Genomic DNA, 27,097 nt, shown 5'->3' on the forward strand with positions numbered 1-27,097 from the left:
GCCGCGTCGATGTGAATTTTTATTTTATGGGACACCTGAAAGTCGTAATCGATCAGCGGAATTGATTATTTAAAGACAATTTTGTGCTATCACTTTCCACCAGCTTGCTTCCCGAAAATTAAACAAAATTTCACCAAAACTAGAAATTATCGGCTCAATTAATAATCAGTATTTTGGTTTTGTTCATTACATACGTTTACTTGATAGTAATCTTTCAAAATCTTTCATAGTAATCAAAATGTTTTTGGTAGGTACATTTTCCACCCTTTCCTTTCACTATAGGACAGACTAAACAAAACCCGATTAGATACACAGTATCATAATAGTTATTTCTGTAACTAGAATTATATGAAGGTATTTTATCTCACACGATGTCTTGTCAACCTCGGCTTCGCCTCGGGTTGAAAATCGCCATCCAGTCGATAATTTTTTTCGCACTGATTTTTAGATGAAATTAAACTGGTTCATATGACATTGCACACAGGCAGCGTAGGTATGGAATTCGCTCAGTGAATGCATAATATATAACTATAGTTATTAATGAGAGACGGTGCATAATTGAAATATTTCATCACACGATGTGTTGTGAGCATCGGTTTCGCCTCGGGTTCACAACAATTGAAATATTTCATCACAAAACAGCGTCTGATGAAATATTTCAATTATGCACCGTGTTTCGTAATGGTTATTTATGACATCGAGTATAAAGTGCTTTATTAGACTCTATATTTGTAATTATGAGTCTAATAAACTTCTTTGCTCCGAGATTCATACAACGATTTATGCATACAGCATCTAACGTTTGCAAATTTTGCACATTATGATGCATTATGATAACTATCAAGAAATGTTTCATAACTACTTGTTAAATTGTGAATCCGAGGCGAAGCCGAGGCTCACAAAACAGCGCGTGATGAAATATTTCAATTATGTACCGTGTTTCATTCAACGTTTTATGTAAGGCAGTAATGTCATCATTTATTAGTCCTGACCAGTGTCGAAATATTGCGACTTCGTCGCTTATTTCCCACGCCATTCAGGAAAAATGTTGTTTCTTACTTATTATGCTTAAAGGTGAATCGACATCGCACTAGTGCAAAAAAACTATATGAACATCGTAATTAATTATTATGTTGATCGTTGAGCATTTTTCAATGAACACTGCAACCAACGCACTTCAAGCATGAGTGGTACTCTAAATAGGGTACTGAAACTTGACAGTGTTTCACACAACTGTACAACACTGTAAAAAACCATTTCATACAAAATAGTACTCTATTTGGCAGCTGTCAACTATGATCACTTTTGCTTGAAGTGCGTTGCTGCAACTTAATACTCCACATTTTTAAGTGACTATTAACTGATGTAGAAAAAACATTTAAAAATTGTCATTCATCACATATGATACCTAGACCTACTTATATTTTGTATGAACCGATGACACTCATCTCTAAAGTAAAATTCAAATATTTTCGTTTATACCGACTGCTCTATAAATTGCAGATATAGTATTAATAACAGATGTTTCACGCAGTTAACACACTGAATGAGTACCTATAATAACTTACTATCTATACAATAATCTAATAATATAGAGAGAGAGATACATACTGAATGGAGGCTAAATGAATGAAACCAGCAAATCAATCGCAATAACATTTTACAATAATCCATTATAGTGCAACGTGACGAATGTGAATCAATTATGTGAATTAAATGAGATAAATCCAGTGAATCATAAACATAAATGACTAAGCCGAAGAACAATACCATCACGGCGATCGGCCAGCAAAGTGCACACAATTTAGTTCGTCCCAAAACCATAATGCAAGAGCAAAAGCTTCGGAATCGTCGTTCGTTCGTCACTCTGTCGCTGTGTGGCGCCTGTTTGTTTCTGTTGATTTTGTGTGGTTGTTTGATTACTTCGTTAGTGTTAGTCGGTAAGAGTCTGTCAAAGTCTGCTGATCGACGACCGGTTGTTGATGTGATAGCGTCGTTAAGTGATAGTATTTTAAGTACTGCTAATGCTAATGATAAAAAAATTATCTTGAAAACAACACTGCGAAACAGTGTAACAAATAACCATTCGGATAGTGATATCGAACAATTAAGTCGTATGACAATGAATGTGCCAAAAATGTCGAAAATAATTGACCAACTCTCGTGGAGACTGCCAAAAGAGATTAAACCGATTCTGTACGAGTTGACATTAAAACCGGATCTGAAAACAAAAACATTTTCGGGAAATGTTGACATTCATTTGTCGGTCGTTCAACCCATTTCGTATATTGCCGTTCATGCCCATACATTGGCAATAACAAAGACATTGTTGGAAAGCAAAAATGCGACGACTGGTGATCGGAGTAACATTACCATCGCTCATGCATTTGCTTACCCGAAATATCAATATTGGGTTACCGAGGTGCCGAAGCCATTGGCATTGGGTGATTATGTTTTGGGACTAACCTTTAATGGAAGTCTTGAAAATCGAATTGTTGGATTCTATCAGAGCACCTACATCAATCCGACAAACAATGAGTCCAGGTAACAAAATCAATCGAACTGAATGACTGCAGTTTCATTAGTTGATGAACTAATTTCCATCATTAGACTTTAAACTATACCATGGGCTCTATCAATCTCTCTATTTCTTCCGCTACCTACAGCCACTCAACCGTTGCATAATTTTGTTTATATTTGTTTCCAGAGCCATTGCTACATCTAAATTTGAGCCGACCTATGCACGACAAGCGTTTCCTTGTTTCGATGAGCCGGCAATGAAAGCAAATTACACGATTACTCTGGTAAAGTGATTGATTTAGAATTTCCTACCCGGTTCATGTAGTGCTCAAATCGTTTCATTATACAGGAAATACCAACTGGTAATGGATACCACGCTCTATCGAATATGCCGGTAGCAAACACCACAGATCATGGAAATGGAACGACATCTGTCCGCTTCCAGGAAAGTGTGAAAATGAGTTCCTATTTGGCCTGTTTCATTGTGTCGGACTTTGCTGTCAACAGCGCTATCGTACAACCAGGCTTGGAAATGAGAGTATTCTCAACGCCGGCACAATTAAGTAAGACTGAGTATCCGCTAGTCACCGGTGTAAACATAACACGGTTCTACATTGAATACTTTAACGTGGATTATCCATTGCCAAAACTTGGTAAGTTAATAATTGGAATGTCGAGTGCATCGGTCAATATAACGAAAAAAAAACCATTTCAGATATGGCCGCGATTCCCGACTTTGTGAGGTAGGGTCTCTTTTTATGCGTTACGAATTTCTTGTATTAACATTCTGTCGACTTCTTATATTTCATTCTTCGACCGCATTTATTGCTAAATTAATCGGCACACAAATTCGTTTCTATTCAACAGCGGTAAGATCGAATTTCCTCGTTTCCCTATCCAGTCAATTAAAATTTCATTTTGCAAAATTTGAAACAGGTGCTATGGAACATTGGGGTCTGGTGACGTTCAGAGAAACCGCTTTGCTGTATGAAAGTGGGATCAGTTCGACGGCGAACAAGCAAAGAGTGGCAACGGTAATTGCTCACGAGGTAAGTTGTATTGTAGCCCCATCAGACGATGTGATTTCGTAGGTGACGGGTATTATCGCCCAGGGAATTATCGCCCAGACAGATTTTTTCAAAAATTAATTGGTATTATCACCCGGGGAATTATCGCCCAGTAACTATCACCCAGCTCGATGGGAATTATCACCCGGGGAATTTTCGCCCAGGAATTATCACCGAGCTCGATAGGAATTATCACCCAGGGAACTATCACCCAGGAATTATCACCCAGACTAACTGGGAACTTTCACCCGGGGAATTATCGCCCAGGAATTATCACCCAGCTATCTGATAATTATTCCCCAGCTAGTTAAAGCTGAGGAATTACGGCCCAGTAAATTTAGAATTATCACCCAGCTATTTGAAATTGGGGAATTATTGCCCAGTGAATTTGGAATTATCACCCAGCTATCTGAGATTGAGGAATTATCGCCCAGAAATTTGTGTTCAAAGTATTACCGAGTCAGCAGTAACTTTTCAACTATGTTAAAAGATTTATCACATTTTCGATATACACAATACACATCTTTTACTCCTATTAATTTGGTAAAACATTATCTATAATTATCTATCTGAGATAACTTCCTCAGTGTGTAAACTTTAATGCGAATTTACGTCTGATCTAATCAATTGTGCACCTTCTTGTGTTAATCTCATTCGACCTAATCGATTGTGCATCGTCTTAGGGGAATGCACATTTGATTCAATCGATTGTGCACCTTCTTGTGTTAATCTCATTCGACCTAATCGATTGTGCATCGTCTTAGGGGAATGCACATTTGATTCAATCGATTCACCTAAGACGATGCACAATCGATTGAATGAAACATTTAGGTTAACTAATTGTGCATCAACTTAGAAGCACCTACAATTAGTCTAGCAAATTGTGCATCATCTTAGAGGCATCTACAATTAGTCTAGCAAATTGTGCATTATCTTAAATGGATGCACATTTAGTCTAACTAATTGTGCATCAACCTAGAGGCATCTACAATTAGTCTGGCAAATTGTGCATCATCTTAAATGGATGCACATTTAGTCTAACTAATTGTGCATCAACTTAGAAGCACCTAGTCTAGCAAATTGTGCATCATCTTAAATGGATGCACATTTAGTCTAACTAATTGTGCATCAACTTAGAAGCACCTAGTCTAGCAAATTGTGCATCATCTTAAATGGATGCACATTAAGTTTAACTAATTGTGCATCAACTTAGAAGCATCTACAATTAGTCTAACTAATTGTGCATCAACTTAGAGGCATCTAAAATTAGTCCAGCAAATTGTGCATCATCTTAAATGGATGCACATTTAGTCTAACTAATTGTGTATCAACTTAGAGGCATCTACAATTAGTCTAACTAATTGTGCATCAACTTAGAGGCATCTACAATTAGTCTGGCAAATTGTGCATCATCTTAAATGTATGCACATTTAGTCTAACTAATTGTGCATCAACTTAGAAGCACCTACAATTAGTCTAGCAAATTGTGCATCATCTTAAATGGATGCACATTTAGTCTAACTAATTGTGCATCAACTTAGAGGCATCTACAATTAGTCTGGCAAATTGTGCATCATCTTAAATGTATGCACATTTAGTCTAACTAATTGTGCATCAACTTAGAAGCACCTACAATTAGTCTAGCAAATTGTGCATCATCTTAAATGGATGCACATTTAGTCTAACTAATTGTGCATCAACTTAGAGGCATCTACAATTAGTCTGGCAAATTGTGCATCATCTTAAATGGATGCACATTTAGTTTAACTAATTGTGCATCAACTTAGAAGCACCTACAATTAGTCTAGCAAATTGTGCATCATCTTAAATGGATGCACATTAAGTTTAACTAATTGTGCATCAACTTAGAAGCACCTACAATTAGTCCAGCAAATTGTGCATCATTTTAAATGGATGCACATTTAGTTTAACTAATTGTGCATCAACTTAGAAGCATCTACAATTAGTCTAAGTAATTGTGCATCAACTTAGAGGCATCTACAATTAGTCCAGCAAATTGTGCATCATCTTAAATGGATGCACATTTAGTCTAACTAATTGTGCATCAACTTAGAGGCATCTACAATTAGTCCAGCAAATTGTGCATCATCTTAAATGGATGCACATTTAGTCTAACTAATTGTGCATCAACTTAGAGGCATCTACAATTAGTCTGGCAAATTGTGCATCATCTTAAATGGATGCACATTTAGTCTAACTAATTGTGCATCAACTTAGAAGCACCTACAATTAGTCCAGCAAATTGTGCATCATCTTAAATGGATGCACATATAGTTTAACTAATTGTGCATCAACTTAGAAGCACCTACAATTAGTCTAGCAAATTGTGCATCATCTTAAATGGATGCACATTTAGTTTAACTAATTGTGCATCAACTTAGAAGCATCTACAATTAGTCTAACTAATTGTGCATCAACTTAGAAGCACCTACAATTAGTCTAGCAAATTGTGCATCATCTTAAATGGATGCACATTTAGTCTAACTAATTGTGCATCAACTTAGAGGCATCTACAATTAGTCTGGCAAATTGTGCATCATCTTAAATGTATGCACATTTAGTCTAACTAATTGTGCATCAACTTAGAAGCACCTACAATTAGTCTAGCAAATTGTGCATCATCTTAAATGGACGCACATTTAGTCTAACTAATTGTGCATCAACTTAGAAGCATCTACAATTAGTCTAACTAATTGTGCATCAACTTAGAGGCATCTACAATTAGTCCAGCAAATTGTGCATCATCTTAAATGGATGCACATTTAGTCTAACTAATTGTGCATCAACTTAGAGGCATCTACAATTAGTCTGGCAAATTGTGCATCATCTTAAATGGATGCACATTTAGTCTAAGTAATTGTGCATCAACTTAGAGGCATCTACAATTAGTCCAGCAAATTGTGCATCATCTTAAATGGATGCACATTTAGTCTAACTAATTGTGCATCAACTTAGAGGCATCTACAATTAGTCCAGCAAATTGTGCATCATCTTAAATGGATGCACATTTAGTCTAACTAATTGTGCATCAACTTAGAGGCATCTACAATTAGTCTGGCAAATTGTGCATCATCTTAAATGGATGCACATTTAGTCTAACTAATTGTGCATCAACTTAGAAGCACCTACAATTAGTCCAGCAAATTGTGCATCATCTTAAATGGATGCACATATAGTTTAACTAATTGTGCATCAACTTAGAAGCACCTACAATTAGTCTAGCAAATTGTGCATCATCTTAAATGGATGCACATTTAGTTTAACTAATTGTGCATCAACTTAGAAGCATCTACAATTAGTCTAAGTAATTGTGCATCAACTTAGAGGCATCTACAATTAGTCCAGCAAATTGTGCATCATCTTAAATGGATGCACATTTAGTCTAACTAATTGTGCATCAACTTAGAGGCATCTACAATTAGTCTGGCAAATTGTGCATCATCTTAAATGTATGCACATTTAGTCTAACTAATTGTGCATCAACTTAGAAGCACCTACAATTAGTCTAGCAAATTGTGCATCATCTTAAATGGACGCACATTTAGTCTAACTAATTGTGCATCAACTTAGAAGCATCTACAATTAGTCTAACTAATTGTGCATCAACTTAGAGGCATCTACAATTAGTCCAGCAAATTGTGCATCATCTTAAATGGATGCACATTTAGTCTAACTAATTGTGCATCAACTTAGAGGCATCTACAATTAGTCTGGCAAATTGTGCATCATCTTAAATGGATGCACATTTAGTCTAACTAATTGTGCATCAACTTAGAAGCACCTACAATTAGTCCAGCAAATTGTGCATCATCTTAAATGGATGCACATTTAGTTTAACTAATTGTGCATCAACTTAGAAGCACCTACAATTAGTCTAGCAAATTGTGCATCATCTTAAATGGATGCACATTAAGTTTAACTAATTGTGCATCAACTTAGAAGCACCTAGTCTAGCAAATTGTGCATCATCTTAAATGGATGCACATTTAGTTTAACTAATTGTACATCAACTTAGAAGCATCTACAATTAGTCTAACTAATTGTGCATCAACTTAGAGGCATCTACAATTAGTCTGGCAAATTGTGCATCATCTTAAATGGATGCACATTTAGTCTAACTAATTGTGCATCAACTTAGAAGCACCTAGTCTAGCAAATTGTGCATCATCTTAAATGGATGCACATTTAGTCTAACTAATTGTGCATCAACTTAGAAGCACCTAGTCTAGCAAATTGTGCATCATCTTAAATGGATGCACATTAAGTTTAACTAATTGTGCATCAACTTAGAAACATCTACAATTAGTCTAACTAATTGTGCATCAACTTAGAGGCATCTACAATTAGTCTGGCAAATTGTGCATCATCTTAAATGGATGCACATTTAGTTTAACTAATTGTGCATCAACTTAGAAGCACCTACAATTAGTCTAGCAAATTGTGCATCATCTTAAATGGATGCACATTTAGTCTAACTAATTGTGCATCAACTTAGAGGCATCTACAATTAATCTAACTAATTGTGCATCAACTTAGAGGCATCTACAATTAGTCTGGAAAATTGTGCATCATCTTAAATGGATGCACATTTAGTTTAACTAATTGTGCATCAACTTAGAAGCACCTACAATTAGTCTAGCAAATTGTGCATCATCTTAAATGGATGCACATTTAGTCTAACTAATTGTGCATCAACTTAGAGGCATCTACAATTAGTCTAACTAATTGTGCATCAACTTAGAAGTATCGTAAAAAGATGAATTCTGTAGGGACGAACTACGCTCCTTTTCGTTGCATTTCGTAAAAGGATGAATTCCCTAACATGTAAACTGCAGTGCTTGTAGATGCCTCTAAGTTGATGCACAATTAGTTAGACTAAATGTGCATCCGTTTAAGATGATGCACAATTTGCTAAGATTGATTGTAGATGCCTCTAAGTAGATGCACAATTAGTTAGACTAAATGTGCATCCGTTTAAGATGATGCACAATTTGCTAGACTAATTGTAGATGCCTCTAAGTTGATGCACAATTAGTTAGACTAAATGTGCATCCGTTTAAGATGATACACAATTTGCTAGACTAATTGTAGATGACTCTATGTTGATGACTCTATGTTGATGCACAATTAGTTAGACTAAATGTGCATCCGTTTAAGATGATGCACAATTTGCTAGACTAATTGTAGGTGCTTCTAAGTTGATGCACAATTAGTTAACCTAAATGTTTCATTCAATCGATTGTGCATCGTCTTAGGTGAATCGATTTAATCAAATGTGCATTCCCCTAAGACGATGCACAATCGATTAGGTCGAATGAGATTAACACAAGAAGGTGCACAATTGATTAGATCAGACGTAAATTCGCATTAAAGTTTACACACTGAGGAAGTTATCTTTCTCTACTATAGATAATGTTTTACCAAATTAATAGGAGTAAAAGATGTGTATATCGAAAATCTGACAGATCTTTTAACATAGTTGAAAAGTTACTGCTGACTCGGTAATACTTTGAACACAAATTTCTGGGCGATAATTCCTCAATTTCAGTTAGCTGGGTGATAATTCCAAGTTCACTGGGCGATAATTCCTCAATCTCAGATAGCTGGGTGATAATTCCAAATTCACTGGGCGATAATTCCTCATTTTCAAATAGCTGGGTGATAATTCTAAATTTACTGGGCCGTAATTCCTCACCTTTAACTAGCTGGGGAATAATTACCAGATAGCTGGGTGATAATTCCTGGACGATAATTCCCCGGGTGAAAGTTCCCACTTAGTCTGGGTGATAATTCCTGGGTGATAGTTCCCTGGGTGATAATTCCTGGGCGAAAATTCCCCGGGTGATAATTCCCATCGAGCTGGGTGATAGTTCCTGGGCGATAATTCCCCGGGTGATAATACCAATTAATTTTTGAAAAAATCTGTCTGGGCGATAATTCCCTGGGCGATAATTCTGGTCGCCATTTCGTATGTAGAAGAACTGATTTTCATGTATTTTTGATGGATCAGGTTCAGTAAATTTGGAAATTTGTGAGGGGACAATTGCAATCTTTAAGTTAAGTTAAGTGAAAATTTTTGGGGAATTGAATTGCTGAAAACTCCAAAAATTCTCGAAAATTCTGGTTTCTCTTCAATACCATCCGAATGTTATCGATTGAGATCAAAAACATAGAAACAACTAAAAAGGCCAATTTAATAATTCGGTCGTCATCGAGAACGGACGTGTTTGTACGCAAGGTTCTATTTGTTTGCTTTTTGACTCGCTTTAGTATTAATAGCCTCGCGCTGTGGGTGAGTTCCAGTGTTGCATTTGGTCCGTTGCCAAATCGCAACGTAAAAAATACCGTATGCTCAGTAACAAGAGTATCAAATGATTCTTTCAGAACCTTGTTTGTACGTCGCCCTCTCAAAATGTTTCTCTTAAGTTTCGTTGTGCAATTAGACACGAACTTTTCTTAACAAAAATAAAGTTTTTCTGGAGGTTCCAAAAAATGACTTCTGATCCGAGTGCTAGGACCTAAAAAGAGTTCAAAACCGCTTAACTTAGTCTTCAGCTAAATCTTTTCCCGTAATCGACTTGTATAAAAAGCGATATTTCCCATTCTTCAGAAAGTGGTGAAACAGAACTGCTGGGCCTACTGGCGTTTTATTGTGTATTTTTTTATCGATAAAGAATGTTATTCTGAGCAAAACGTTGTTCTACGGTATGTCTCTAAATAAATATCAATTCGGGCTCCATGTTGGGACTCTTATTGAGCCCGATTCTAATCTTCAAAGGAACTCTTGCCTTATGGCTCTTGGTCTCGAAAAATTGCACCTGTAGCTGACATCTTTTTATGCCATTCTAAGTTCTAATGTATTTTCTAATTAGATATTGAAATGCAGAATTATGTTGGCAAGCTAATGATTACTTTATCGATACAAACGGTACATGTCCTTTATGTACGAGCAATTGGACAGACCTCATTGTGCTTTTTTGTTTACAGACATGTGTTTGACTGAAAAATGAACAAAACGTTCGAAAGCTCGTGACCGTATATGGCTCCGTGTTGTTTCTGTCACTTTCATCATTAATTAGGTGAAAATATATGTTGACAAAAGCACTATCAGGCTGAGCCTGAGAAAATAAGTTTTTGCCACCTGAGGACATCCAAAACTAAGCAGTTAGTTTGGGAAAGTCTCACACAACGGCAAATGTCTAACCTAACCTGTACATAGTTGCATAGTTCACATAGTTACGAGTCACGAGTTAATATAATCTTCTTTGAAGGACCTTCAGTTAGCCTATTCCGAGCATCAACTGTCATGCTAAAGTGTTGCGGCCGAGATATTGAATACAGCGGGGAGTTTTTTTAACCATCTCATCTTTCCTGAATTTTCCCAAAATATATTTCAGGAAAACCTTTTGGAAAATTTGTGGAAAATTTAAAAGTTTAGGAAAATAGTCTCTGATATACAGCCAGGGTTTCTGGAGACTACTCTACCCCTGTCTTATTCACTCTGTAACTATGAAGTTTTGTGATTGCCAATCAGGTAATACGTGTGCACAATACCCTCTCTACTAGAGAACCTCTAGCAACCTAACTACATTTATTAAGGTGGTAAAAAGGAAATAGGTGGTATTTTGACAGCGTCCGAACGAAGTTTGTTTGCTAGAGAGGTTATTGATGTGCAGCAAGACGAGATCATTCATTCATATTTTACTAAAACTTTTTATTTACTTTCAGTTGGCTCACATGTGGTTTGGAAATCTTGGTAAGTACCGACGATTCTAAAAATTGGAGTGAATTTTCAACTTTCCGTTTTTTTTCTCTCTCTCGTTTAGTTACGATGGCCTGGTGGGATGAACTATGGTAAAACACTAAGATAATGTTTCCTGTCATCGATTTTGATGTTTCGATATTTATAGGCTAAATGAAGGCTTTGCCAGCTACATTGAATACAAGGGATGTGAAGCGGCTGAGCCCACCTGGGGAATGCTGGAACAATTCCTTATTGAAGATTTGCACCCTGTCCTCAATCTGGACGCAACACTAGCATCGCATCCGATTGTGCAGAAGGTTGAGACACCCGATCAAATTACCGAAGTTTTTGACACAATCACGTATAACAAGGGTGCGGCTGTTATTCGAATGATGGAAGATTTCGTTGGTGAAAATCAGTTCCGTCAAAGTGTCACAAACTACTTGAACAATCATGCATTCGGCAATGCCGTTACGGATGATCTGTTGACTGAAATTGACAAATTAAACTTGGGATTTGATATTAAGTAAGTAGAGGCGTTCGATTAACAAACTTCCAAACGTAAGATCAGCGCGGAGCACGGCATGAAAGAAGGTTGTTTTCATTGTCGACGTACAAACACCAAAGTTTCATCATACAGTAGAAGTGAAAATCCGTTTCGGTCGATGCGTTAGCAGGGCTAGTTACTATAGAGTCGTTGGTTCGAGTTCATTTCATCGGACAGTTTGTGGTGTTATGTTTCTTTTAGATGATGATTCCGGCAACGTTTTTTGCGATGAAAAATGTAAAAAAAATCTTTAATTTGCATCTAAGTTGTTCCCGGGAAATCTGGTTGTTCTTTTAAAGTCGTCAAAATTTCTCGTTCTTTTACAGTTTTTCTGTTTTTAATTGACATCGTCAACATTTTCAGACACATAATGAACACATGGACTAAACAAATGGGATTCCCTGTTGTGACGGTGGAAAAGGTATCGGATACGCAGTATCGATTGACGCAGAAAAGATTTTTCTCCAATCCTGACAACGCCAATGAGACGACTTCAGAATCTGAATACAAGTAAGTTGTACAGGTGACAATCAGTCTGGTTGGTTAACTTCCTTTTTCTTAGATAAGATTAAGATTAGAGCTATGCTAATCTAGGCGTTAAGTATTTTCCACACTTTTTCTCTCAAAGCAATTTTGGTCGTTTGTTCAATGGTATCTGGCTAGCAAAATTATTCTTTGGCAACAAATGTCTGTTTTTTAGCCCCGTACGAAGTACTGGGGGCTTATAAGATTAATATGCCGTTTGTAACATGTTGAATTGGAAGCAGACGGTAAGGGCAAAGCATTTGTCTATGTTCATAGATAACGAATTCGCAATAAAAAAAATGTCCGTCTGTCCGTCTGTCCGTGACCCCTCTAGCTTGAGTAAATCACAACCTTTTTTCAAAATTCTTTTTTTCCCCGATTGGTATCGACAAAAGTAAGGTCAAGTTCGAAAATGGACATGGTAGGGTCGGCCCTTCCAGAGTTAGGGCCCTATAGGTGTTTTTCAGTCTTTCGACGATATCTACCGAAATACGCATGCAATAGCTGCTTGTGATATATCAAATGAAAGGTATTGACGAGTAGAACAAAGTTGCTGAACATTTTTTTTGGGTAAGATGCAACGCGGGCTTGTTGGGAGGGCTCAAAGGTCGTTACTCGGCCCTAAGTGTTTTTTGCACATAAATCGAGTAAATCTCATCCGATTTTGCTAGTTTTTGTTTCATTTCTGAGATAATTGAATGCCGAATAGAATGATGGCAAAAAAAGTTTCAAATTTGGGCCCTTGGACTAAGGCCGCTACTCGGCCCTAAGTGTTTTTTGCACATAAATCGAGTAAATATCATCCGATTTTGCTAATTTTTGTTTTATTTGAGAGGTAATTGAATACCCAATGGAAAGTTGGCAAAAAATTTTGGGTTTCTAAAATAATGTCGTAAATTGTTGGTTTTATTTGAGAGGTACTTCGTACGGGCTTTCGTAATTTTAAAAATGAACACTTTCAGTAAATTTGACCATGCCCAACTTGACTTGCATTTTGGTAACAGACGCATTAGAGGGTTGTAGACGTATTAGGGTTCCGGGCGTATTACGGCTACGGACGTATTATGGCTACGGACGAAATAGGATTACGGGTCGTACGGGGCTAAGTCGCAGCAAACGCTCCGACTGTTCTGATGCCTTGTTTTTTTTAAATTGAAAAGTTCATTATTCTTATAACGCGAATGATTTACACTATCAAAAGTCAATATGTGATTCGAAGTCCCAGGATACAAAATGTCCTCAAAAAGTAAATTTTCTGATCAAAAAAATCTATTTGGTGATCGAAAAACTGAATTTGCCGTGAGAACTTCTCATTGAGAAGAAGCATTTGACTGTCCAAAAAGAAACTGTTCTAGGGAGTGTCAATTTTTCAAAACGGTTCAGTCGCACGCCTGGACCCACCTGGTCCGGCAAGTTATCTAGAAAATGTTTATAGCAAAAGTGCTGTCGAAAGTATCGTTGCTTGCCAGATTTTTTTTTTTTATTTTCTTTTTTTTTGACGTGTCAAGGAGGAAGCTTTTTGATTTTCAAAATATTTTTTCCAAGTAGAGAAGTTTCGATCAATTTTTTTTCGGAAAGCGTAAAGCTCAAAACACACGAGGCATCGAAAACGCGTTTCGATCAAAATTCTCTTTGATATTGTTTCGTTAAGCATCAAAGTAAAGTAAATTGAATCCAAGTTGAATCCAAACTTTTTTTACGTTATGGTTATTGCAACGGGCTGTAAACACATACATAAAGCTCGGGACAAGGACAACTACTAACTGTAATGCCTATCAAAAATTCTAAAAGGGAAATTTGGTCGAAACACGTTTTCGATGCCTGGTGTATTTTGAGCTTAAAGTGTCTCACATAATGTTTTCAATAATCCACAGCTATCGATGGTACATACCAATAACATACCAAACCGACACCAATCCGTTGTCTCGCGACTGGTTTAATAACGCCGATACACAACGTAAGAGATATACAGTCGGTATAATAAAGAAAATTTTAACAAAATGTCTACATTGCAGTGACAATTGATCTTCCATCCGCTCCAAGATGGATCAAATTTAACAAAGATCAATTCGGCTATTATCGCGTAAATTATCCGGAAGAAATGTGGACGTCACTGATATCCATACTTCAGACTGAAACGGAGGTATGTTCCACGTTTGGTAAACTTGCATTGCAGAAACTAGATTTCATCCTAACATTTCAGACACTTTCGATTGCGGATCGGGCACATTTGATAAACGATGCGTTCAGTTTAGCAGAAGCTACGTTGCTTCCGTATGAGACGGCTTTGACTTTGACCAGTTACTTAGCAACAGAAACTCAATATGTGCCGTGGTCAGTTGCTTCTACGAATTTGTTGAATCTGAAGAATCGGCTTAACGGGGAACCGTTAGAAAATTTCAGAGTGAGTCACAAACCCAGAACGCCAGTTTGCGTTCGTCCACACAGTAAATGATTTCATTTTGAATTGATTTCCAGAAATTCGCTCAAACCCTAATCCGTGCAGTGTACACAACTGTTGGTTGGACGGTCGATAGTGAACACTTAAGAAAGTACTGCATTCTAATCGATAAATTCAAAAATATTTTCTGAAATTAATTCCTTTTCCCACAGTCATTTACGCACAACAGTGTTGAACTTTGCATGTTCTGTCGGACTGCCAGAATGCTTGGAAGAAGCTGGAAATCAATTCAATATGTGGCTGTCCAATGGAACTGTCCCCGACCCCGATCTCCGCAATACCATTTACTATTATGGTATGGCAACAGTGGGTAATGCCGAAAAATGGGAGCAAGTTTGGAACATCTATAAACAAGAAGCGGATGCATCCGAAAAGGCGAAACTCGTGTACGGTCTGTCCGCTATCAAGGATCATGCAAAACTGTCTAAGTAATAAAACATTCAATCAATGAGAGATGATCGGAGATGGAATAAAAAAAAACAAAAATTCAATTTAAAGATTCGTTACATTGGCATGGAACGAATCCAATGTTCGCGGACAAGACTACTTCACGTGCATGCAAAACATTGCGGCCAATCCAATCGGTGAGAGCATTGTTTGGGACTATGTGCGAGACAATTGGGAACTTATGGTCAATCGTTTCGGATTGAATGAAAGATATCTGGGACGAATGATACCGTCGATCTGTGGAAGATTCAGTACAAAAACGAAATTGGAAGAGGTTTGTGTGGCATTCGAGTGAAGCAAGTGTAAAAATGGGTGTTAAATTGTCACTTTTCATTTTGCCAGGTGAATGCATTTTTCGTAAAGTATCCAGAAGCGGGCGCTGGAGCGGCTGCTCGTAGACAGACCATTGAAGACATCACTAATCGTATCAAGTGGTTGGAGAATAATCAAGAGAGTGTTGCTCAGTGGTTGAATGAAAATGCTTAGATTGGGACAAATCGTTGAAGAAGAACCACTAGGGATATCTAGTGGATGTGTGTGTACCTAAGCATCTTTGAATCGATATTTTGGTTATTATATTTTTTGAAGAAGAATTTTCTTAACTAACGAATGAGCCTTTTTTTCCCCATTAATGGAAGCATAACCAACCTCTCGAGAAACACTTGACATCGCAGCGGTAATTTAAAAAAAAAATGCGAAAAAGTACAACAAAAGCTTTGTTTATTAAAAGCGACGTTAAAAAAACTCCAACCGCCACCTACACAGCCCACAAATGTGTATGTTGAGTGCTGTGCTGCAAAGAACTTGAAATATGCAATGTGTTCACAAGACAGACTGTAAATCAGTATTATTAGATGGGACGTGAAAACAAGAAGTGTGCATTAAAATCCAATTGGCAGTTGTTGCTTTCCAACACTTCATTTGTATGGCCAGACGATTTTCGTATTGCATACGAAGAAAGTGATTTTCCTTTTAATACGTTTAACCTCGCACGAACTCAGATGGGTTGTTAGGTTTGTTGTGCCATTTGTAATATTGCAATGAGAAGAAGAAAGCTTTGTACGTCTGAATTGACGTTGTATATCGTCTAATTTGTATCGGATTTAGGGTTTAAAGATATTTTATGGATACATTTTGGTGGATTCGAAAGAAGAAGGAAAGGTATCGATGGAGTAATGAATGGTTTAGGTATGGATCTTGATTCACCGGAATCGGTTTTCTCTATTAATTCGAAAAACACATGAGGCATCAAAATTGATTTCTGGAAGATGATTTCATACTCGTAGCAGCACACGGTGTTCATGGTCATTTGTGACTAAATTAACTAACTTATTTTTTGTTTGAACATTTTGATTACCGGCATTAATGTTCGTTCCGAACGCCTATTCATCAAAAAAAAAAGTCCGGACAAGCACGTATGCTAATTTTAATTTCGTGTTTTCTTCAGCTATATTTCGCAATGTATGACTGTAAGGAATTAATCCCGAAGAGAAAGTTGAGAGAGTTAAAAGGACTTTGTATGACAACAAGACTTAAATTTTCGAAAAGATAAATCTTTGTCGGTGTCAGGGACAATTGCATTCAATTGCTTCTTGAAAGACTATGTACTTATACATGTATCCTACTAGGTGTACGTATTTCATGATAGGTTTGGTGTGTGCTTATATCGTTCTAACGAAGCGCTTTAATCGGATTGTTTATTATTCTTAGGTCTGACCTTACTGCACCAGCATTATATGGTTTTATTATTTTCGTATTTGAGAATGTTACATTTGACATTTTTATCCGCGTAACGTTGGAACAATAAATTCTATTATCCATTCGGAAAGATGAAATTATATTTTCAGGGAAATCGTGTTCAGTCTCTGCAACTTTATATACATATATACATTTGTAAGCATACATGGGAGTAACAAGAATATTTTAAAATTAAATTGAAACAAATGCCAGATGTCAATTTACGTCCTACAATATTCCTGGTTGATATCTGCTGGTAATCTTTGCAGAATTTCATATTTTCCTTAGAAATTGTTAAAAATAAATTGGAGATTTTTACGGGGGATTGTTTTAATGCTACGAAACCAATTGCATGGGTCAATTGAACGAATGGATGCATTTTTCTGGAAATGAATAAATGCTGGGGTCGACTGCTGGCACCTACACCAACATTTATTTCTCAGATCTAATTTGATTTCGTATACATCGAATCAATTGAAGATTCGTAGGAGTAGTTTTTAAGGAATAGAGACCCAGTATGTCGGTGTAGGCCTACAGTTTTCCCACATCCACTGATTTAAGTATGGTGCATGTTAGACTCTTGCATATTTACGAGCGTATAATTTCCATTGAAGATATTCCTCAAAAATGTATTGCAGGTGATCGTTACGCTGAAGAAAGTAGAAGAAGAATAGAAGTTGCTAGGACCAGAGTAGATTAGATGAGAGGATTTTGATAATCATGCCCGCACGTTAGTAAGCGGGCGTGACGCAATTCCACTACCAAAAATGTTTTAACAAAATTTTTTTGAGGACGCCGGAGCATATTTACAGCAACTTTTTAAGTTCTCCCTCTTAACTCCAACGACCCCCAAACTTAGATATTTAGAATCTAGGCATCAATACGAGTTCAACAAGCTATCATACGTTACTGCAGCTTCAAAATTGGCCGAGATATTGAACTTCGAAATATTGATGTTTGTATGAAAATAAGCAAAATCTCGAATTTTCAGATAATGCAAATCGCCTACGTTAGTTAGTTAGTTCAAAGTGCTTTGGTTAGTTACTTAGTTAGTTCCTATGGAAAAGTGGATCCAGCAACTCCCAAACGTTTCTATAGATTTTCCTGAAATTTTGGTTATAGGCTAATAATGGCCCAAAAATAAGAATGGAATTTTCAAAAGTTGGAAAAAACCCATATCTTGGGAGCTGTAGCTCCCCAAAGTCTCCATACAAATGCCATATAAAAGCCAATTTGTATGTGCGCGCGTGTGTGTGTGTGTGTGTTGTATATTTTGGTGCATGAAATAGATGGTCATGTGTGTTGTTTTGGGATGTGTTTCTTGTTGGAAATTGTGTGGATCATTAAGTATTGACTTCCACTAAGTTGGTTCCTAAAATCGTGGTATCGTTGGGCAGCGGGAAAAATTTGGTCACTTTCAGTTTTTAGACTTATCTCGGGAGCTATCTCTGTTGGCGCGGCAGATAGAGAATTGGTGTCTTCGGCAAAGTCTCAGAGTTTTGGGAGTAGGATACGGGAGAAATGACCAAAACTGGCAAAGTGTTTCAATTTTATGTTTTTGGACTTTTTTCGAAATGTATGGCAGATGGAATATTGGTGTCTTAGGCAAAGTCTCAGGGTTTTGGGAGTAGAATACGGGGCGAAATGAACAAAACTCGAAAATTGTTTCAATTTTAAGGTTGGTGTCTTCGACAAAGTCTCAGTGTCTTAGAAGCAGAAAACAGTGGCAAATATGAAAATTGTCGGGTAGTTGGATTTTCCTGTTTCAAATGTTGTTTAAATATTATCTTTTGTGTTACGGGACATATAAAATTACTTTCTTCGTCTCTAAAAAAAACTTTGGATATGTTATAACTGGCGCTTTATCCTTAAAACTTACAAAAGTACTGATATCAGCCAAAAAACCCTTAAAGGGTAAATGTGACGCAAGTTTCGGCTTTCTACCGTTTTACTTCCATTCTTTCAGGACGTATTTCCTCAACATCTGCCACTAGTGACGCATTTTTTTTTTTGTAAAATTTTATTTCTAAAATTTTTTGGGTCAAATTTTTGTTTATAAAACTTTCGCGTACAGGCGCAGAATGCGTCACCCTCGGAGATATCAGTTATTTGTAAGTAGACACAAGGACTTGCGTCACATTTACCCTTTTAGGGTTTTTTGGCTGATCTGTAATTTCTTGGACTAATGGAGTGGAAATAAATGTTCGTCCGGCAACGACGACAAAGGTAAGTAAAACTTGAAACTTGGCGTACCGACTGCTGAGTCAAATGTATGGTTTTAGGTGGCCTCACAGTCATCCCTTTTCATTCCGTTTTGTCTACGTGACAGTTGTCATTTCAAACAATATACTCTATTGTATAAAATGCCAATGTCATGTACACGGGATGAAAACGGTTGACTGTGAATGCAGACTTATGGGTGAAAATATTTATTATATCTAGGTTTGATTGCGCTTCTTTTCTAATAATGCGAAACAATACTCTGGAACCAGGATAAAATGAATATTCAGTATGCTTAACGCCTTTGAAGTTTACATAAAACCGTACCGCATAGAACCGCATGAATACTTTTGTTGTTCTAGAGTAATGTTTAGTATTTGATAAAGAAACGAAATCGGCATTCCTCTGAAAGTTCTGAACCATATTTTTTCAACGTGAATGGGGTAAAGGATAGTACACGGTTCCTGTTAAATTACTGAAAAAGAACAAGTTGAAAAATGTGTAGAATTACAGTTCAAAGTTACAAATTTATATTTTAATGGTATTACAAATTCTATGCTATTTTTCAGTCATTTTTCAACCATTTTTCAAGAACTCTGTGCTCATCTTTACTATCGACGAATTTCAACTGCAACTACGTAACTTCGTTTTAAACATGTTCCAGTTCCATACATAAAACTTTGCCCATGTATCATATCAGCGCACTTCAAACATAAGTGGTACTCTAAATAGAGTACTGAAACGGGACAGTATACCGAACAGATTTTGGCACTGTAAAAAAATCTGTAAACATTTTTCATGCAAAATAGTCCTCTATTTGGCAGTTGTCACTCGAAGCACTTTTGCTTGAAGTGCGTTGATCATATACGTCAATAATGTAAATATTCCAGCGTTCCGATGAATGCTACACATACCTGAAGTATTATCCTAATTTGATTTTTCTGCGTGTATCTAAACTGAAAACACTTTCAAGTTGCAATTGATTCCTTGGCATGGTGGGGTTGAACAAAAGTTAAATAGAGTCGCGACACCACCTCTAATTTTTTTTTCATATTCTTATTGAGGGACTCGAGTACTATAAGGAACCACATTCAGTTCGCAAATCCATCCAGTCGTTTCGGAGAGCCGGCACTCATGGCCGTTAGAGGTGTGCGCCGGGTGGTTTTTCTTCTATCGGCGTAACTAAAAAAATTGATTCTTTAGTTTATTACTTAAAAATCTTCTGAAGAGTGCAACGGTCTAGGGTGTCATTTAGACCCAACGCCGACGGCTACGCCGATAGAAGCAAAACCACCCGGTGCACACCTCTAATGGCCGTGCGGGACCGACGAGTCAATTGGAATACAGCTTGTTATCGCAACGGATAGAGGGACGAATTCTAAGCTAATTCTTGTTAAAATGACTTCCCTCGACAACCTGACCACGTAGCCACAGCCAGCTAAAGTCGAAATTTTGACATTTTTGAATGGTGGTATGTCCAAGACGAAAAAAGTTTGAAACTCTTTGAATGGCGATATTGATAGAGGATTCCATGCTCTATTAAAATCCGAGAATGTATTTTACAAAATTTGTCTGAATTGTACAACATTTGAAAATTTTTATTTTAACCATCCCCGGCAAAACTTGGATTCATCTGTAATACATAGCTTGACACTTCTTGCTACAAGACAATAATGGCTGATCGGCTGTAGTCTCAGCTTTACAACGATACCAAACTTGCTATACATACAAGGCTTACAACAATTATCTGTTACGACGTTTTGTTTGCAGCAAGGTTACGACGAAATTTTCAACTTATCCATCTTCAAGTGCCCGTTCCTTTACTATCCATTCTACATAAATAAGTGGTTTGGAGCATTTCTTACAATGATTACGTGTATATGGAGTCGGTTAAAGCTGATTTCGCTACTTATTAGAAGAAATTTATCACAAAAATATATGGAAATCAGCTTTAACCGACTCCAAATACACGTAATTAATGTAAGAATTTCTTCAAGTAACTTTATTCACTTATTTATGAAGAATGGATCACAATACCACTCATAGTATAGGAACGGGCACTTGAAGATAGATTGAAAGATAGATTAATTGAAAATTTTGTCGACCTTGCTGCAAAGAAAATGTCGTAACAGATACTTGTTGTGAGGCTGGTATGGCAGGTGTGGTATCGTTGTAAAGCTTAGACTGCAGGATGATCAGTCTTTATTGTTTTGTTGCAGACAGGATCAATCTGTGTATTACAGATGAGTCCAAGTTTTTCCAAGGATGGTGAAAATAAAATGTTTCAAATATTGTGCAATTGAGACAAATTTTGTAAAATCTATTCTCGGCGTTTAATAGAGCATGGAATCCTCTACCAATATCGCTATTCAAAGAGTTTCAACCTCGCTTCATCTTGGACATATCACCATTTAAGAATGTCGAAATTTCGACTTTAACTGTCTGTGGCTACGTGGTCAGGTTGTCGAGGGAAGCCATTTTAACACGAATAGCTTTAGTCCTTCTAACCGTTGCGATAACAATCTGTATTCCAATTGACTCGTCGGTACCGCACGGCCATGAGTGCCGGTTCTCCGAAACAGCTGGATAGATTCGCGAACTGAAAGTGGTTCCTGATAGTACTCGAGTCCCTCAATAAGAACATGAAAAAAATCAGAGGTGGTGTCGCGACTCTATTTAACTTTTGTTCAACCCCACCGTGTGGCATAATGTTAAAAGAAAAAACATTTTTTTTTACTAAAATTAGTTTTTATTTTAACCTCAATTTCTTTTATGTTCACATTAAAGCTGTATAGTATATTATAAGTTGTTACTGTGCCAACGTCTTGCTATGTCTAGTTGCACTGATACCGTCGAAGCACATATTGTAGTCGACACCTTCCATGCCAAACCCCGTAGCGTAGTCGCTAAAGTTTGTAAGAGTGCCATTACACATGTGGAAGTATGAAATACCCGATTCAAATATGTAGCTTAGAGAGGTATCAGCCAAACAGTGCATGCCATGAACGTACATAGAACTAAGAGCAATTATACATAGTGCCAGACAGAAGGTGTGCTGTTCCGGCCCATTTATATCCGATTCAATGCCGACATCACCAATCACTTTAATGAATGGCTCGTACTGAGTTTGGGTATGACCTGGTTCAGGAGTAAGAACGTCAGAGATCGGGGCTATTTGCACAGGATAGATAGTAAAAGTCGGATGTCTCGAACAGTGTGCGTAAACAAAATTGACAATATTCCCAATGTCAGGAAAAATGAGTGCAGCACAGTGAGGACCTTCTCCGAAACCATCACTTCTTCGACCGTGGGAATCGAAAAGAGCGTATCGACGGTTCGATCCCATGAGTAAAACAACAATTCCGTAGTAAAAGTCTTTTATTTTTAATAAGCCGAAAGCATTGTCGAAGCTTTCGAAATGAGCAATCGCATTTCTAATGTTTGGCTTATTGAACGAAAGAGTGAAGTCAGAATCGCTCACTATCAGTTTCATTTTTTTATTTTCAAGTTCGACGCCTCCTTCAAACTGATGTGGTAGAAGTGGCACTGTCGCATCGTACTCCATATTGTCGGTTATTTCGTGGTCGTAAATCTTTCGATGGAATACGTTCCCGTATTCAAGGATCGCACTGAAATCTTCCGCATCCCATGTTGTGATCGAGTGCAACGTTGAATAAACGAACGAAAACAGCACAGTTGCACAACACGGATGGTGATTATGTTGCAACTGAAAGCCATCGTATTCGCAATTCCTTCCATACAGAACTTCAAATCGTAACTCATCTACCTGACTAAGATCATCCTGATCGTATTGAGTGAAATAGTCTTGCCGAATTGGAGGTCGATCGTCAAGAAACCCAACGGGAACCAAAAGCAAAATGTCGAGCAAATTGTGATGAGATTTGGCTTCTCGAAGAGGAAATTGTTCCAAAAAGAAGTGAATGAAATCGTTCGCGTTATGGAAAAACAAATGTGCAGCTTTTCCCATCATATACTCTCTGTCGACGACTTTACTTCCGTCTTCTTGTCTTCCATGGGAATCGAAGAAGACGTAATAGTAAGTATTGTCGGTCGCATCGTGGCATCGCAACAAACCATACGAATATTCTGCGTATGTTATAATCCCGTACGCGAAATCATTCATTTCAAAGTGGAACAGAGCATCTTTCAAAACATCGACAGAGTAATGAGGACCCCATTTAGAATTCATCATATCGCATTGAAGCTGTAAGTTTTGGTCACCGATAGTCAATGTCTCGTTCAATTCCGCTGTTTCCAAAAATCCGTGATGAAACGATGCATTGTTCATTTGTAAATTCAACAATGTTTCGTCGTAGTACGTTTGACCGGCCCGAAGAATGAAGTCAATGTCATCTGTATTCCAATTCTCAACGGACTTTAACGTATCGTAACCCAACGCTGTGGCAGCCATAGCGGCGCATTGATGATGTGGATCGGAAAACACAGGCGAGAATTGACACAAAGTGCCCATTACAATTTTGTAGAAAGGACGCACTGGAGGAAGTTCCACAGTATCGACGGGCGGATCAGTACCGACAGGTAGATCAGTATCGACAGGTGGATTAATATCGACAGGTGGATCAGTATCGACAGGCGGAGCAGTATCAACATGTGGATCAGTATCAACATGTGGATCAATATTGACAGGTGGATCAATAGCGACAGATGAATCAGTATCGACATGTGGAGCAGAATCATTAGGTGGATCAGTATCGACAGGCGGATCACAATCGAGAGGCGGATCGGTATTGACAGGTGCAGCAGGAGGACACATACTTTCAACGGAAAGCGTTTGTCGTTTCGACAAAATTGGAGTCATCTACAAATCTGTACTGAATACCGGATGTGCATCAAAATTAGCCGATCGACGATTCAGAGTGAATTCTTGTTGAGTGGAGAAGTCAAAAAACGGTTTATTGCCGAAAAACGCAGAGCCATTACTTAGGAATTCAGAGGGCGTAGTTCCGTGCAAAGGGTTACGTTGGGAAAGATTTGGAGAAGTATTAACATTTTCTTGTTAAGCATCATCAGTACTAACGGCGGCTGAAAGAACCGAAGAATCTGAATTCATGGAGTTACGATTTTTATCACGAAGAGTCGCCGCTTTCGCTAATCTTTTTGCCCTTTTCAACGCGTTACCAAACAATTTCGGCTTTTTGTCTGACATTTTTGACGTTATTGGAAAATTAATTACTTTTCAAAGGGAAATTATTGTGAACTTACTGAAAAGGTAAAATGTAAATAAATCAGGGAAAATTCAAGAAGTCAGTGTTTTAATTATTTATTTTATAAGCAATTCAATGTCGTCGATGCAAATACTATAATGAAGCATGTAGCTGTAACTGCAAATAGCACTGCAAATTGAAACGACGACGAATGATTTATGTAACGAAAGTGTAAATCAAAATTTTGAATCGTAAAAGAAAATTCGGCGATTCTTTTGCAGTATAAACAAACTTTGAACTTACCGGAAAGTTGTAAATTGTAATCGAAAGCTGAAACGCAAATGCCACAATTTGCAGAAACTCGCAAATTAATTGGAACAATAATAAAAATTGTGTGCAGAAGCGCTTCTATTTCAAAAATTAAATTAAAAATTCCGGCAAAAAATTCAAGCTTCGTTCAATTATAAATTCTTACAACATTTTGTGAAGGCGAGTATTGTTTGCTTTGCGTTTATTAGCGATGAATTGCTTCATTTTTTTTTCATTTTTTTGTTGAATTTGTAAAACGGGGAATTCGATGCGATCGATCGAGTGCACATTTTGTGAAGGGAAAAATTAAAATTTCTTTACGTATTTTGTAAAAGTTGACTATTTACTTCAAATGGCATTTTTTCAGCTCGTTTTGTAAAAGGGAAAATTCATTGAGATCGTTTTATGTATTTGAAATTCTTCCCACGTATGAAGAACGCAATGCTACGAAAGCAGTGCCATGCCATGGTACAGACGTCCCATTTTCAGTGCGAAAAATTGTGTTTCTTTTCACGGAATCGTGGAGTGCGGCACTTTTTTTTATTTTGTAATCTAATGAAAAGAATGAGCGAAATCGTAGGGAAGCTACGAAGGCATATTTTATAACTTTATTGCATTCGTTGTTAGCGGTAGGTTCAACGAAACAAATGAAAAAAGAAGTGTTTACTCCAGAGCGCGAAAATATTATAGAAGGTAACTCAATTCACGTTGTTTGATCATTGCTGCAACCAAATTACGCGCCTTTACCTCTCAAATACCCCAAATTTACTTAAAAAGCGTTAATCCGTCGAAACAGACCAAAAAAATCGATTTCCCACACTCAGAAAATCAAAAAGGCAAAAAATTGCATTTTCGACCGCTGTACCGGCGGTGGAGCGTCCACCACCAAAAATTTATATGCGTTCGAAAGGGCTTGACCCACCCGTCAATATGAGCCATATATCAAAAAAATGCCATCAGAAATGGCCAAACAGCAGGCAAAAACATTTTTGCTTCACTGTGCTTTGGAGTAGCTTCGAAGTGACCCATTTGAAGAGTGTTTGTGCGGCGGAAAACACAACCACCACGGCGTGTGAGGTGTCTAATGAAAGCTCAGAACCTGCTCTGAGAATAGAGAAAGAATCCTGTTACCACAGTCCACCTGATCCGCACAGCAAGTGCGAATCCAAAGTGTTTTCACCCAAAATTCAAACTGTACCACAACGTGATTGGTATCGTTAGATAGGTCTTGAACATGCCGTCATTTTGAGCCCACACACACCGTGCACCGACCGATATACTGGCTGCAAGTGGTAAAAGTCCACCAAAAGTCAAAAAAAAAAAATCACTTTTCTCGCAAATTTACACATAACTTTTTTTGAGTCATACATCAATCGATCGGGCCGTTCCAGTCGATTCTAAGGTGAAAATACGAAGAAAAAAAATGTGCCAGTTTTTGAGCAAAAATTTTTTCACTAACGTAATATGACCATTTTTGAGTAATATCTCCTCGAAGACAAAGCCAATTGGGTCGATGTTTGGTATCTACGTGTCGCTCATGAAAATCTGCGTCGATCCATCACCTCCGGGTGCCGACGCACCCATCATACCCCTATCAAAATTCGCAATGTAAGCTGTATTTCATTCATTTTCACTCAAAAATGGTAAAAAATGATTTTTTTCAAATTTTTTTGCCACTATCATTTTAAGACATGGTTAAAAAAATGAAAAAAAAATCGGTCGAAAAAATATCGGCCCAATTTTAGTGTTAAACCCGTCTGGCGCGGGCAATAGTCACTCCCAGGTGCACAGTTACCCCGGGGAATGTGCTCTGGCCTTCGGCCATCGCCATCGGCCTGATGATGACGATCAGATACGATTGATTATGATGATGATGATGATGATGATATATGATGATGATGATATATGATGATGATGATATATGATGATATATGATTGATGATGGGATATAATCTACGATGGGAGATGATCTATGATGGGATATGATCTATGATGGGATATGTGCTATGATGGGATATGTGCTACGATGGGATCTGTGCTATGATGGCATATGTGCTATGATGAGATATGATTGATAATGAGATAGGATTGAAAATGAGATACGATTCACGATTAGTACAATACATAGACGATATCCGTCCACAGTAAAATATGCAAACAGAATGATCGAAGCACAGTGGGAGACGGCGCTGAAGGCAGCAAAGCTGCCTTAAAAAACTGATCCTAGTTGCTGTCCGGGGGGGAGTTGGGCTTCATAGTTGAGTGTTGCGTTCCGTTCTTTTTTTTGGAAAAAAGAAATAAAAAAAGGTTGTA

General features: G+C 37.5%; 1 protein-coding gene across 4 annotated transcripts in view; it reads left to right on the plus strand.

Moving 5' to 3' along the window:
* LOC119070052 (glutamyl aminopeptidase) overlaps positions 1 to 15,939 on the plus strand; it is a 29,677-nt gene extending 13,738 nt beyond the window's left edge. For 2 of the 4 annotated variants that reach the window (XM_037174343.1, XM_037174344.1), the window contains exons 2-18: positions 1,680 to 2,544; positions 2,708 to 2,804; positions 2,870 to 3,173; positions 3,236 to 3,263; positions 3,388 to 3,389; positions 3,457 to 3,569; positions 11,337 to 11,364; positions 11,435 to 11,462; positions 11,519 to 11,878; positions 12,263 to 12,409; positions 14,299 to 14,381; positions 14,440 to 14,567; positions 14,628 to 14,828; positions 14,903 to 14,976; positions 15,038 to 15,313; positions 15,384 to 15,606; positions 15,675 to 15,939. In XM_037174343.1, coding sequence (XP_037030238.1) covers positions 1,748 to 2,544; positions 2,708 to 2,804; positions 2,870 to 3,173; positions 3,236 to 3,263; positions 3,388 to 3,389; positions 3,457 to 3,569; positions 11,337 to 11,364; positions 11,435 to 11,462; positions 11,519 to 11,878; positions 12,263 to 12,409; positions 14,299 to 14,381; positions 14,440 to 14,567; positions 14,628 to 14,828; positions 14,903 to 14,976; positions 15,038 to 15,313; positions 15,384 to 15,606; positions 15,675 to 15,818 — 3,033 coding nt within the window. In that variant the 5' untranslated portion in view covers positions 1,680 to 1,747 and the 3' untranslated portion in view covers positions 15,819 to 15,939. Of the gene's footprint in view, positions 1 to 1,595; positions 2,545 to 2,704; positions 2,805 to 2,869; positions 3,174 to 3,235; positions 3,264 to 3,387; positions 3,390 to 3,456; positions 3,570 to 11,336; positions 11,365 to 11,434; positions 11,463 to 11,518; positions 11,879 to 12,262; positions 12,410 to 14,298; positions 14,382 to 14,439; positions 14,568 to 14,627; positions 14,829 to 14,902; positions 14,977 to 15,037; positions 15,314 to 15,383; positions 15,607 to 15,674 lie in introns of all 4 variants that reach the window. The other 2 variants (XM_037174342.1, XM_037174345.1) reach the window with 2 other exon arrangements.
* The last annotated feature ends 11,158 nt before the right edge of the window (positions 15,940 to 27,097 follow it).

Source organism: Bradysia coprophila (genome assembly GCF_014529535.1).
Source record: "Bradysia coprophila strain Holo2 chromosome X unlocalized genomic scaffold, BU_Bcop_v1 contig_45, whole genome shotgun sequence".
Lineage (NCBI taxonomy): Eukaryota > Metazoa > Arthropoda > Insecta > Diptera > Sciaridae > Bradysia > Bradysia coprophila.